The 14,365-nt window shown below is 29.9% G+C and overlaps 2 protein-coding genes and 1 pseudogene across 3 annotated transcripts; 2 read left to right on the top strand and 1 right to left on the bottom strand.

Annotated features, from left to right (window-relative positions):
• Positions 1-1,603: 1,603 nt before the first annotated feature.
• Positions 1,604-4,030, top strand: LOC101259083 (reticulon-like protein B1). The gene is made up of 5 exons (XM_004248018.5): positions 1,604-1,936; positions 2,740-2,920; positions 3,007-3,148; positions 3,469-3,538; positions 3,624-4,030. Exons 1-5 carry the CDS (start codon positions 1,708-1,710, stop codon positions 3,791-3,793), a joined length of 792 nt encoding a protein of 263 aa, XP_004248066.1. The 5' UTR covers positions 1,604-1,707; the 3' UTR covers positions 3,794-4,030.
• A 4,280-nt stretch (positions 4,031-8,310) lies between these two features.
• LOC104649449 (uncharacterized) lies at positions 8,311-11,906 on the top strand. Of its 2 annotated transcripts, none has more exons than XM_026027892.2 (5): positions 8,311-8,591; positions 8,673-8,705; positions 8,790-8,900; positions 9,299-9,389; positions 11,772-11,906. In XM_026027892.2, exons 1-5 carry the CDS (start codon positions 8,439-8,441, stop codon positions 11,774-11,776), a joined length of 393 nt encoding a protein of 130 aa, XP_025883677.1. In that variant the 5' UTR covers positions 8,311-8,438; the 3' UTR covers positions 11,777-11,906. The 2 variants fall into 2 exon arrangements, with proteins under 2 accessions (XP_025883677.1, XP_025883676.1); XM_026027891.2 differs by lacking the exon at positions 11,772-11,906 and adding an exon at positions 9,476-9,889.
• LOC109121235 (phosphopantothenate--cysteine ligase 2-like) lies at positions 11,777-13,871 on the bottom strand (annotated as a pseudogene).
• Positions 13,872-14,365: the final 494 nt, after the last annotated feature.

Below are 14,365 nucleotides of genomic sequence, written 5' to 3'. Positions count from 1 at the left end.
TTGATAATAAGCTAAAATAGGCCGTTAAATATATTTCAAATAAAAATAATAAGAAAAAAAATCATTTAAGAGGAATCAAAGATGAAATGTTAGAACTAAGAACGAAATTAGAAAGATTCTGAACAAAGCGAAAATTGGAATATTGACGGATGCACCTAAAACCCTTGTTCTAGGGTTACGATCATAACATAATTGTTTAATAAATAATTAATTTGACAAAGTTTGTTTATCATATTAGTTGTTTTCATAATCTTGTGATTATTACTTTAATATAGTTGGAATAAATATATTCTCTCTTTATGAATTCAAAAGAAGAATCAATAGAATGAAGCTTATGAACAGTAAGACGAATTAATATCCGTCTTAGATTGGAATATACCTAGAATGCTATATTTAATTATAAAATGGAAAGATATATCAACGTGTTTATGTTGATTTATCATATTTTCGTTCAACGATATATTGGTAAGACCAATTTAAATAGATTTCTACAGGTCTAGATGATCATGATCATGTCATTTATTCCGTAAAATCAATAACTATATGAATGAATAGAATCAATAAAATCAGATACTTTACATAATTGTATAATAATAACTAGTCATACCATCAAAATTTCTCTCAAACTGTGATAATGACCAATTTGCATTCACTCTTTAAATTTAGGTAGATATAGACATTAACCAAAATCTTCTATTGATTAGTTCTCAACTCGTTTAATTTGCAATATTAAAATAAACTAGATTATTGTTAAGTCTTTAAATTCTTTGAAATGATATCTAAATTTCCTTAGTTTATATTATTTGTAAAATCAAGTACATTTATTTTATTGAGAGTCTATACCATGAATATTGATATTCTTAAAACAATTATATTTTTAAATTAAACCACCCTTAGGAGGTTAATTTTTTAATTAAAGTATTTTTTCCCAAATATATTAGAATTACGGATGCATTTTGAGCATCACAATTATTACATCGTTAATTTTTTACTTAAAGTTTTTTTTTCTTCTAAATATATCAGGGATGCATTTTGTGTTGGATTATATTAGTTGAATTGTAATGTATGGTTATAATTTAAATTTAATTAAATTCTATGCTTATAAAAAAATTGATTTAAAATCGTAATTTAAATTTATTAAATTTATAATTTATAAAACGTCTTTATTTTTGAGAAATTTAAATGTATATTTAAGAACATAAGGATCTCTTACCTTCATTAAACTTACTATTGGTGAATATTTTTCAATATTCAAATCTACTCCAATAATACAAAAGTAAATTAAGTTTTAAATTTAGTTTTTCTTAAGTTACGAATTTTAACTTTTAAAGAAAAATAAATATATTCAAAATACAGATTCAACTTTTTAATTTTATCACACAACATCAATTTTGAATTTTCTTTTTCAAATATAACTAAATTTTTGTCTACTAATTAAATCTCATTAATTGGCAACACTTACCCGCGGTGAATATTTTCAAAATTTAAATCTACCTTACCCATAAAGTAAATTAATTTTTCAGATCAGAAAAAAGAAAAATATTCCCTCACACGTGTGGAACTTTTATTTCAGGCTCGGTATAGTACCCATACCTAGCGGTTCGGATGTTCGGTCCCTCCTCTTTTTCCCCACATATATAGTCTCACTTTCTTCTTCACTGCTTCAATTGTTCAGTAATCGAATCGGAGCTCCGATCCACACTGAAAATGGCTGAGCAAGTTGAGCAACACTCAGAGCACAAAGAAGAATCGTTCATGGAGAAAATAGCAGATAAGATTCACTTCGACCGTTCCTCTTCCTCCTCCTCGTCGGATTCCGATTCCGAGGTGAAACCTGCTGCCGCACCGGAAGCGTCGCCGTCGTCGGTAAAGGCTAAGATTTGGCGGCTGTTCGGAAGAGAGAAGCCGGTTCACCATGTTTTTGGTGGAGGCAAACGTATACTACTTAAACTTTAGTTTGTTACTAGCTGCTTCAATTTTGTATATTTATTTGTTTAATGATTTCAAACTTTAGGTTAAGTGATTGCTTGTTGAGTGATGGATTAGGGTTTAGGATTTTGAAGTATCTTAGCTCCTGTTTGGATATAGATTTTGAAGTTGAAACTTGATGAGCCAATTTCTGTTCACTTGAATATATTTGAAAATTAGATTTTCAAAATCAGATCAAATTTCATGGCAAACATATATAACTTTTCAAACTTTATGGCTAAACGTTAGCTTAAAGCATCTGCTTGCCAGGACTTAGGTCGGGTAGAGCAATACAAATGTGTTATTTGTGATAAGCTGGTACTGTTGAGTTGTAGTAAATCAACTCTAGTATTTAAGTTGAGAAGGTTAGAGGGATCGGTCTATTATCTATCGCGTTGGTTGGAAGCTGAAAATAGTATTTTGTGAGTTACTAAAAAATATCTTAAGGAATGTTGAGATCAAATATGTTATTAGTTATATATATATGTTATGCTTGTGTTGAGGTTCTTTAGTGGAATAAGCATATCCTTGTAAGAGGGAAGTGATGAGTAATGGGATTTTAGGCTATTGCCATCTGATTTTCGGTTGACAAGAGGGGGTTGCTGTGATAGTAAGAGAGTTGCCAAAAGGCGGAAGCTCTCAGGGAGGGGTTTAAAAATAAAGATTTTTAGTCGCTTTATGGGGATGGTGCGTAGAGTTATATGAAGGAGTGCTATGAGTTGGATTTTTGAAAAGAGAAATATCAGTTTGATTATGTCTGGTTTTATGCAGCTGCTGATGTATTCTTGTGGAGGAACAAGAAGATATCTGCTAGTGTACTTGGTGGAGCAACTGCAATATGGGTTCTTTTTGAATTGCTCGAGTACTTCCTGGTTGGTCTAGTCTGTCACTTGTTGATCTTCACCCTTGCTGTCTTATTCTTGTGGTCCAATGCGACAACCTTTATTAACAAGTGAGCTTCTAATTTATTTTGCATTAATTGATTCTGCAATTTGCTTAGCCACTTGTCGGAAACAGTTTGATGCATTCTTTTGACAGGAAACGTCCACACATCCCAGAAGTTCAGCTTCCGGAGGAGCCAATACTAGAGATTGCTTCTGCTCTGAGTATTGAAATTAACCGTGCTCTTAGTATGTTGCGAGAAATCGCAACTGGGAAAGATCCGAAAAAGTTCCTTGCTGTAAGTTGCTTAGTTACTATCTTTCCTTGTATAAAGTTTACTTAAAACTCTGTTATTCCTCCTTTGCCATCAGCCATGCTGAAAAAAGAAAATGGTAATGATTGTCTTGCTCATCCTCTTTAGATTTCACGTCACACGTGAACTTAAACTCCTAACTCTTTTTCCGATTATTAGGTCCTTGAGATCACTAAGCATTTCTAGTTTTCTTAAATAGGTCCAGTTGAGCTTGTGACATGTCATTCAGTAATGTCACTATGGTATTCTATATCTGTTAATTCATCGGAATCATCTTTGTTTACATAAATTACTCACTTTATCAGGTCGTTACTGGTTTATGGATCCTCTCAGTTGTCGGCAATTGCTGCAACTTTCTGACATTGTTCTACATATGTAAGTGCAAATTTTATAGGGGTCGTTTTGTATTTGTTATCTTTTCTAAACTGATACTGATTATATCTTCCTCTCAATGCAACAGTATTCGTACTCCTCCATACAGTTCCTGTTCTTTACGAGAAGTACGAAGATAAAGTAGATCCTTTAGCTGAGAAAGCAGTGCAGGAGATCAAGAAACAGTACGCTATCTTTGATGCCAAAGTTTTGAGTAAAATTCCCATAGGGCCATTAAAAGATAAGAAAAACGCATAGTTTTGCTGTGAGCTACTTGTCGGGCAGGAATATTCTAGCTACTGTGAGTTTTCAGAATTTTACTATTTCTTGTGTTTACATAGGCCTTCAGGCATCTTACATATCTGCTTTTGGTACTTTATTGCCTTTCGGGATCTCTACTTGCCAACATATTGAAAATCCAGCAGGATTAGTTTATGAACCTTGTATCAACATATTAAGTCAGTAAATTTGTTGAGTTATTGATCTGTTATATAATGACTGTGGTGTTACTTAGTCATATATTTGAAACACTCTTTATTATAAAACAGTTTATAAATATAGTATAGTAACTTTGGTACTACATAGTAAACTATTGACACACTTGATTTACGGGTCAATTTGAGCTACATAAGGCAAAGTGATTATATTCTTTGATTCAATGAATAGTTGAAGAAATTTTTAAAGAATCATTATATTAAAGAGGAGATTCATTTGAAACTTCTAATCGAAGTCTTAGTAACTATTTTATGAGTTAATATGAATAGAGACTGGAATCATTGAAAGTATATTAACGAGGCTATATTCAAATTTTGAGAAAGATTAGATGATTTAGAATGATATGGGGTCCAAAGTCAAAGCTGAGATTAGGTTGACAAATTTTTTAGCTACACATGTATATCACACTGTATGTGTTATGCTTGTATCATTTTGATATGTATCGATATATACATGAAGCATGTATTGATATACACAGATGTAACCCAAACAAAATCTCTAGTTAAATAGTGATTATTGGAGAAACCAACTCTATCTTCATTACCAAATGTGTCATAAGGGAATGAAAAGTGCCTTGGAGGATTCTACATATCATCAATAAAGTGTAAATTATGTATATAACATTTTATGTAGTCATATTTTCAAGTTATGGCATAAGAGTTTGATTTTCATTGTATAACATTTAATATATCAAGTTATAGCATTTTTTATTAAGAAAATAATGTTAATTTTAAATTATTAAAAATAGATAGTAAAAAAAACAAAAACGGATAAATTAATATTAGATAGTGTGACGCGTGAAATTAGTTATTATTAATTACTGATAACTAATGTGCACATTTTAAGGGATTTGAAATTTTTTTAATTTTAGATAAATACCATAAATGTCTCAATTAGTTTTAAATGATAATAAGTTATGATTTTAATCCTTAAAAAACTCTAATATGTTATTTTCTTTCCTTAAACGTGCATTGTTTGTTTTTTTTAGAAATTGAGAATTATTTTGATATTTGAATATTGTTATATTTTTTCATTTTTTTTGAAAATTCTTAAAATTTGACGTTAAAAACGATTAGATTTGATTTGATGGAGAACATTGTGTCAATATTAATTAAATATGGTGGCAAGTGGAATTCATCAGGTTAGTTTTTAATTATGATTTGTTATGTTTTAAGTATAAATTATTGGTTGTAATTATATATATATATATATATATATATATATATATATATATATTTTTTTTTGGTCATGGAATGTGTGGTTTTTTTTTTCCGGTTGACTCATTATGTGAAAAAATTTCTTTTCTCCGATTTTGACAACGCCAAAGTCCATTTGAGGATGAAATGTATTTTTAACCTTGGAATATGCTGCTTTCCTGTATATATTTAAATAAGCATTACATTAATTTTTAAATTGTGAAATTGAATAAAATAATTTTGTTCATCTTAGTTTATACCTGTCACGCCTGCTTGACACATCTTTAAAAATTCATTTATTGAACTCCTCAATCAGGTCATCTGGAACATCAAACCCATTGTGATTTTGGAATAGATGTTTGATTTGAAAGAATATAGGTACTCTATTTGAACTGCTTTCCCCTTCCGACATTCTGATTTAAGGAGAAGAATCGTATTTTTCGTAGATTCTTATGTCTTGTTTGCACAATTGGAGTCGTGGTAGCATTAAGAATTGGATCAAGTGCGATTAGTTGTGTCATAGTAAAATCAGAATAATCGTCCAATGTTGGTGGTTTTGATGTTGACGTTGTAGGTGCGTCAACGTTGAAACAACCATCAGTTGACTTTTGACCTTCATGTACATAAAAAATAATAAATAGTCATATAAAAATAATTTCTTAAATTAACATATATGTGATGAAAATGAATATATCGTACCAGCTGTGTTTGACATTGGGACGTGTTGCCCAATTGAAACTGTAGGCATATCTGTTGGATCAGATTGTGCAGCATGTTAATTGGCGTTGTCCTGAAAATAATTTTCAGATAATATGAAATTTTTGCAGATATTAATGTATTCTAAATTATTTGTAAGAAATAAATTAATAGATTGCAAATTAAAAAAAAACTTGCATATATGTTTAATACATCATTTTTTCATTAATCATACGTAATTTCAAAATACAAATTTCATACATGATTAATACAAAGTATTTATATATAAATGATGAATATATACACATTTCATACATATTAGATACAATATATATACATAATTCACATATATATATATGTATGATGTGATGTTATATTTGTTCATTTAATAGTGAAAAAGAGTGATAATAATATAAACAAACAACTAGTATAAAAACATCAATTTATATAGTTATCAAACAATATTAATACACAAAATATACATATATATATACCTCTGGTTGTTCTTCTGGTATTTGTTCTCCTCTTGACAATCGAATCTCTTTAATTATCAGTTTGGTCGAGTTATCAACATAACTCTTGATATCAGCCATGTGCTTGTCAATCTTATCGTTGTACAAAAAAAAATTAAAAAATAAATAAATTATAAGGTAATTATATTAATTCTTTAAAAATATGTTGGAACCTACAATGAGTTTGAGTTCTTTCAACTCTGTCTTAACCTGTTAATTAAAAAAATAAGTATTTGATATGTATAATGTAGTTTTAAAAAAATTATTTTAATTTGAAATTTGTACCTGTACCTCTGCAATATCAGCTTTCAATTCTTCAACTTTATGTTCACTATCAACAGCACGATTTTTTGATGATCTGTGATTTTCTGAATCATGGTGGCTGCTGGATTGATTTAAAATGGTTTCGTCCATTAGATTTAACTCTTCTTCAGAAAAAATCATATTTCTGAATTTATGCTGCAGCAAATAAAAAAATTAGAATGTATATTGAATTATAATAAATCTAATAACATTCTATGAAAAATACCTGATTGCCATGTGTTCTGAAAATTGTTTTCTTCAAATTGTCAAAAAAATGACGTCATTAAGTGTCTTCCAGTTCAGGATTCTCAGTGTGCGATTTGATACACGTATAGCAATTGTGTTGTCAAATGGATGACAACACTCATAAAACCATATCTGCAATGCTATGTGGAACTGACTAAATTTGAATAACGATGGATTATTTTTAAATTTTTGACTTTATGCTTTGAGTGTTAAATTAAAACACTCATTTGCCCAAGGAAATGTGGCATACTGTCCAGACTCGATCAAATCAAAATACAATTTTGGAATTATTGTTTTGAAGGGTCCGATGCAGTCAGAAAAGAAGAAATAAAGTACAAGATTTCGATTTTTAAACGGTCATCTTCTTCCCAAAAATTTTTCGATTTAAACTTGTGATAAAAATCTGACTTGGATACATTATTAAAATCCCCGAGATTTTCAGCAATGAGTCTGTTTGAAACATATGGGTCAGATACAAAATCAGAAACATGTCCACATTTCAGACCAATTATAGCAACAAACTCTTTTACATTTATGACAAACATGTCATCCCTAACATTTTCATTCCCAAGTAGAAATATGTGTCTCAACAATTGACATTGATTTTAATGTTATGCAAATTATGAAAAAATTCAAAAGGTGTTTCTTCTAGGAATTGTTGAAATTTATGTTGACCTAGAAAGGTTAACAGATCCGCATAATTTGTATAACATTAAAATCCAATGTCAATTATCGATACACATATTTCTACTTGGGAATGAAAATGTTAGGGATGACATGTTTGTCATAAATGTAAATGGTTAAGAGTTACATTTTGGGTTAAAAGAGTTTGTTGCTATAACCGGTCTGAAATGTGCACCTGTGTCTGATTTTGTATCTGACCCATATGTTTCAAAGAGACTCATTGCTGAAAATTTTAGGGATTTTAATAAAGTATCCAAGTCAGATTTTTATCACAAGTTTAAATTGGAAAATTTTTGGGAAGAAGATGACCGTTTAAAAATCGGAATCTTGTACTTTGTTTCTTCTTTTCTGATTGCATCGGACCCTTCAAAAACAACAATTCCAAAATTGTATTTTGATTTGATCGAGTCTGGACAGTATGACACATTTCCTTGGGCAAATGCGTGTTTTAATTTAACACTCAAAGCATGCAGTCAAAAATTTAAAAACAATCCATCGTCATTCAAATTTAGCCAGTTCCACATAGCATTGCAGATATGGTTTTATGAGTGTTGTCATCCATTTGACAACACAATTGCTATACGTGTTTCAAATCGCACATCGAGAACCCTGAACTGGAAGACACCTAATGACGTCACTTTTTTGACGATTTGAAGAAAACAATTTTCAGAACACATGGCAATCAGGTATTTTTCATAGAATGTTATTAGATTCATTATAAATCAATATACATTCTAATTTTTTTATTTGCTGCAAAATAAATTCAGAAATATGATTTTTTCTGAAGAAGAGTTAAATTTCATGGACGAAACCATTTTAATTCAGTCCAGTAGCCACCATGATTCAGAAAATCACAGATCATCAGAAAATCGTGCTGTTGATAGTGAACATAAAGTTGAAGAATTGAAAGCTGATATTGCAAAGGTACAAGTACAAATTTCAAATTAAAATAATTTTTTTAAAATTACAATATACATATCAAATACTTATTTTTTTAATTAACAGGTTAAGACAGAGTTGAAAGAACTCAAACTCATTGTAAGTTCCAACATATTTTTAAAGAATTAATATAATTACCTTATAATTTGTTTATTTTTTAATTTTTTTTTGTACAACGATAAGGTTGACAAGCACATGGCTAATATCAAGAGTTATGTTGATAACTCGACCAAACTGATAATTAAAGAAATTCGATTGTCAAGAGGAGAACAAATACCAGAAGAACAACCAGAGGTATATATATATATATATGTATATTTTGTGTATTAATATTGTTTGATAACTATATAAATTGATGTTTTTATACTAGTTGTTTATTCATATTATTATTGTCACTCTTTTTCACTATTAAATGAACAAATATAACAACACATCGTATATATATATATATATGAATTATGTATATATATTGTATGAAATGTGTATATATTCATCATTTATATATAAATGCTTTGTATTAATCATGTATGAAATTTGTATTTTGAAATTACGTATGATTAATGAAAAAATGATGTATTAAACATATATGCAAGTTTTTTTTTAATTTGCAATCTATTAATTTATTTCTTACAAATAATTCAGAATACATTAATATCTGCAAAAATTTCATATTATCTAAAAATTATTTTCAGGACAACGCCAATCAACATGCTGCACAATCTGATCCAACAGCTATGCCTACAGTTTCAATTGGACAACACGTCCCAATGTCAAACACAGCTGGTACGATATATTCATTTTCATTACATATATGTAAATTTAAGAAATTATTTTTATATGACTATTTATTATTTTTTATGTACATAAAGCTCAAAAGTCAACTGATGGTTGTTTCAACGTTGACGCACCTACAACGTCAACATCAAAACCACCAATATTGGACGATTATCTTGATTTTACTATGACACAAATAATCGCACTTGATCCAATTCTTAAAGCTACCACGACTCCAAATGTGCAAACAAGACATAAGAATCTACGAAAATACGATTCTTCTCCTTAAATCAGAATGTCGGAAGGGGAAAGCAGTTCAAATAGAGTACCTATATTTTTTCAAATCAAACATCCATTACAAAATCACAATGGGTTTGATGTTCCAGATGACCTGATTGAGGAGTTCAATAAATGGATTTTTAAAGATGTGTCAAGCAGGTATAAACTAAGATGAACAAAATTATTTTATTTAATTTCACAATTTAAAAATCAATATAATACTTATTTAAATATATACAGGAAAGCAACATATTCCAAGGTTAAAAATATATTTCATCCTCAAATGGACTTTGGCGTTGTCAAAATCCGGGAATTTTTTTTTTTTCAGATAATGAGTCAACTGGGCTAAAAAAAAACGACACATTCCATACATGACAATATATATATATATATATATATATATATATATATATATATATATATATATATAATTACAACCAATAATTTATACTTAAAACATAACAAATAATAATTAAAAACTAATTATATATATATATAATTACAACCAATAATTTATACTTAAAACATAACAAATCATAATTAAGAACTAACCTGATGAATTCCACTTGCCACCATGTTTAATTAATATTGACACAATGTTCTCCATCAAATCAAATCTATTCATTTTCAACGTCAAATTTTAAGAATTTTTTTTTAAAAAAATGAAAAAATATAACAATATTCAAATATCAAAATAATCCTCAATTTCTGAAAAAAAACAAGCAATGCACGTTTAAGTAAAAAAATAACAGATTAGAGTTTTTTAAGGATTAAAATCATAACTTATTATCATTTAAAACTAATTGAGACAATTATGGTATCTATCTAATAATAAAAAAATTTCAAATCCCTTACAATGTGCACATTATTTATCAGTAATTAATAATAACTAATTTCACGCATCACACTATCTAATATTAATTTATCCATTTTTTTTACTATCTATTTTTAATAATTTAAAATTAACATTATTTTCTTTTTAAAAAATACTATAACTTGATATATTAAATGTTATACAATGAAAATCAAACTCTTATGTCATAACTTGAGAGTATGACTACATAAAATGCTTTATACCTAATTTACACTTAAAAATAAGTTAAACTAAAACAAACATTATGATTTTGGATACTCATGTCAACAATATTGAAAAACGGTTAACTATAATATAACTTTGTTGTATACAAAATTTCTACATAGAGTTTGATTAATGGTGTATGGAGAATTGTAGAGCTAAATAAAATGATAATATTCTTTTAGGGATAAATTAAAAATAAAAAGTATCAGACAAAATGAAACGGAGAGAGTGCAACAATTTAATTACAAATCAATTCAAACATCAAATTAACTCAATTTTTACTTGATTTTGATTTTGGATTTAATTTTTTAAAATTATTCTATCCCTCAACAGATATATTTCATTATCTCAGATATTTCACCAGAATAATTTTCTTAAGGAATTCAGTTTAAGCTGCTAACATATACTTCTAATGTCGAATCAGACAGAAATAAAGCATTGGGTAGACATTCAACTAAAAAGGGAAAAACAAACACAAATTGCCAATAAATAATGAAACAAGCTGAAGAAACACTCTCAGTTTTTACTACTTTTGCTTACTGAAATGTAAGGTTGTACCTTCATATTTCAGTGATCCGCCCATATTTGTTATGCATCAAACTTCTTGATATATGTTGAGTGTCTATCAACAATAAGCTCAACCAACAGAGACTCGACTTCAGCCCTTGCCCGAGTGCTGTCCCTACGAACTGTGACTTTTTCCTGCTCAGTGACAACTATTACTTTCTCTTTACGGGTTGATAGTTCGTTAGCTATCACCATATGCATCTTGTATTTTTTGAGGGCCATAGTAGCCTTTGCCAAAAGGATATATGTGTCTGTTTCTAGCTGTCAAATAATAGATATTGGAAATCAGTAACGAAACTATACCCCCGACCTCACTAGTGAGATTATTTTTCTGGGTACTTTTGTTGTTTATACTTCCTAGGAAATGAAGCTTTGACATAGAAATTCAAGTCACCACTTCTTTACAAGTAGAGAACTTTTTTCTCGAAGACAGAGTATAAGTTTCGTAGCTTTACTAAACAATGCAGGATGATTCACCAACCTTAAACGATATGTGGAAGGCCATTGGCGCCCATTCATTCCTAAGCACGAAAAGCATCTTTGGTACTTGGGCGAGTCGTATATCCAGAGGACCAGATGCCGACTGGATTTTATGTAAAGCCTGTGAAGAAGAGGTAACATAAAACAAATCGACCAGATTTAGAGGAAATGGTAGTTACAACTCTCTTTTGCAAGTTGATTAAGATGACATGTTATATAACTATCAGTTGCAACATAATGATCGAGGGCACTCGAAGACAGAAAAGAAGGAAAAGTATAATTCACGAAGCAATAAGAAAAAAGAGAGATAAATTGAAGAACATAAACAATTACCATACTTTCCCACGGAACATAAAAATCAGAAATTGCAGCTGCCAGAAAAAAATAGCACTAAGCCCGAAGTCCCTCAAAGACACGAAAATTAGATGTAGAATCTGTCAGTGATCAAAATAACGTTAATGGAAGTGCTACCATCCTCCACAAAGCGTACTAAAATGCTCATACAACATTGATTTAACAGTAAAATAGATTTCACTGATCTATTTAAATTAAACCTGCAAATACTCGAAAATTGTTGTAAATGGAAGTTTCAACAGGATGCCCTCAGCAACTGCCTGCAAATAGTAAATTCTTCCTGTTAAAGACTAATAAGGATAACTGTAAGAACACACAAAAATAAGACGAAAATTAAAAATCAGTAATAACCATACAGTGCGACTTTCAGTAATGGCTCTCTTCACTATTTCGGCATGCAATGCATCCACTAAAAAATAGTGCAACAGAAAAATGTTCAACAAATCCATTGTGATACAAAATACTCAGAACAACAAAGATCTTTCCCAAGTTAGTAATATGTAAAGTTACCAAATATCAGAAGATGGATAAGCATTTAAAGAGTATAAAACTAAGATAGAAACTAAAAATGCGGCCTGAAAAAAACCCAAGGTCAAGCTTTGACAATATGTGCTTACCCGTTCCCATTCGGTTGATTTACACTGGGATTTCGAATTGATCACAATCTTGCTTACCCTACGTATGACTGAGCTACTAATAATAGATAATCTCGCGGTACATGCTATTTGTCGATAATATGGTAATAATCAATGAAACTACTGAGGGATTTGAAGTTCAAAGATCTTGGTGGTATTGGTGTCACTGACATTGGTGTCATTTTGGTGAATACACGTCATTGGTGTTAATTGAAGGATAAGTGTAACATAGGCGTTTAAAGTTTAAGATCTTCACAAGATCAATATCGTAGAAATGTAGATGTTAAGATGAACATCATTAGAAATTACCATAACTAATAGAGTGTACAAGTAGCACTTACTAAGGTCGTCTAGAATGACTTGGTTAATAGAAACGTAGTACATGCATCAATATTGAGTGTAAAAAAATAAGAATTATAGACCTTCAATACTTGAATCATCAGCAACACTAAAACACTCTAGCGGTGGATCATCAGGCAGAGTACTACAAAATGGTTGGCATGACCCTCTGCATATTTCATGGTGTTACTAGTCTAAAATCAAAATCACAATAATTGAATAAATTAACTAGGCACTTGAAGAACAAACCTTCGGTAGAGAAAGACTACAGAATAATCGGCCGTCAGAAAGTATCTGCATTTACATTTTCATTTTGAACATCAAATGTATGTGAATTCAAGTGTGTGAAAAACATCTAAGCATAGTATTCGGGATATACTCTGTGGATGCAGCCCCTCTATGACCATAGCTAAAGTTGTCGATATAACGAACACATTGTTTTTCCAAAGGAACAGTTGTACCACCTGAAGTAATACACACTACCCTGTTTGTTTTTTCATTCACTTAACACGGAGACAAGAAATACAGTCAAGTGGCATCTATATTCGAAGAACAAAGAATTAAGAGCTTAAAATCTATGAGATGTTGATAACTAAAGAAATAACAATTGCCTGATGATGAAGTATTGTGATCAACAAATTCCTTCAAGCTTTTATCAATTTCAGCAGCATCCTCTAGTAATGGAGCTGACTCGAAGAAGGACATAACTTCATTTTTTAGTGTTTCTTGTAACTGATTAGCATCATCAACTACATTCATTCCGAAACTTGACAAAAATAATTCATTTAGTCATTCAATTAGATAAGATAAAAACTTGAGAACTTGTCATATAATCAATCAGCAGTTACCAAACATATCCTATAACAGGTAATTTTCCAATATAATTTAACCCTAGAGTTACATAACAATATTCTAATTAAATGGTAAAGAAAGAGATACTATTTCATTGACAAATGCAATTATGATTGATCGGCTTATATGACTGAACAATGAAACAAACATGCTACACATCGAACATCAAGTACACCAACACTAAGGGCGGAACCAGGTAGGACCAAGGGTTCATCTGAATCCCCCTTTAGCGAAAACTTACTTTATTTCTACATGGTTAAACTCGAGAACCTACCATATAACCAATCATGTGTTTACTTCTCCATATTACGTAACCCCCATTGAAAATTCTAACTCACTCACAGACTTGAGGCTTAGATCATAGAATTGAGATTTAACAACACTTTCATATGTTTCTTCAA

The sequence above is a fragment of the Solanum lycopersicum genome, chromosome 10, assembly GCF_036512215.1.
Source record: "Solanum lycopersicum chromosome 10, SLM_r2.1".
Lineage (NCBI taxonomy): Eukaryota > Viridiplantae > Streptophyta > Magnoliopsida > Solanales > Solanaceae > Solanum > Solanum lycopersicum.
Note: the sequence above shows the minus strand (reverse complement) of the source record. Positions and strands in the feature narration are given on the sequence as shown.

What these genes read in the sequence shown, in the direction of transcription:
- LOC104649449 (XM_026027891.2), top strand. Translation starts at nt 8,439, where the DNA reads ATGATTTTTTCTGAAGAAGAGTTAAATTTCATGGACGAAACCATTTTA. An exon ending in TGAAAGCTGATATTGCAAAG is followed by an intron (nt 8,592 to 8,672) that starts GTACAAGTACAA and finishes TTTAATTAACAG; the next exon opens with GTTAAGACAGAGTTGAAAGA. An exon ending in TGAAAGAACTCAAACTCATT is followed by an intron (nt 8,706 to 8,789) that starts GTAAGTTCCAAC and finishes TACAACGATAAG; the next exon opens with GTTGACAAGCACATGGCTAA.
- LOC101259083 (XM_004248018.5), top strand. Translation starts at nt 1,708, where the DNA reads ATGGCTGAGCAAGTTGAGCAACACTCAGAGCACAAAGAAGAATCGTTC. An exon ending in TGTTTTTGGTGGAGGCAAAC is followed by an intron (nt 1,937 to 2,739) that starts GTATACTACTTA and finishes GGTTTTATGCAG; the next exon opens with CTGCTGATGTATTCTTGTGG. An exon ending in ATCCGAAAAAGTTCCTTGCT is followed by an intron (nt 3,149 to 3,468) that starts GTAAGTTGCTTA and finishes TCACTTTATCAG; the next exon opens with GTCGTTACTGGTTTATGGAT.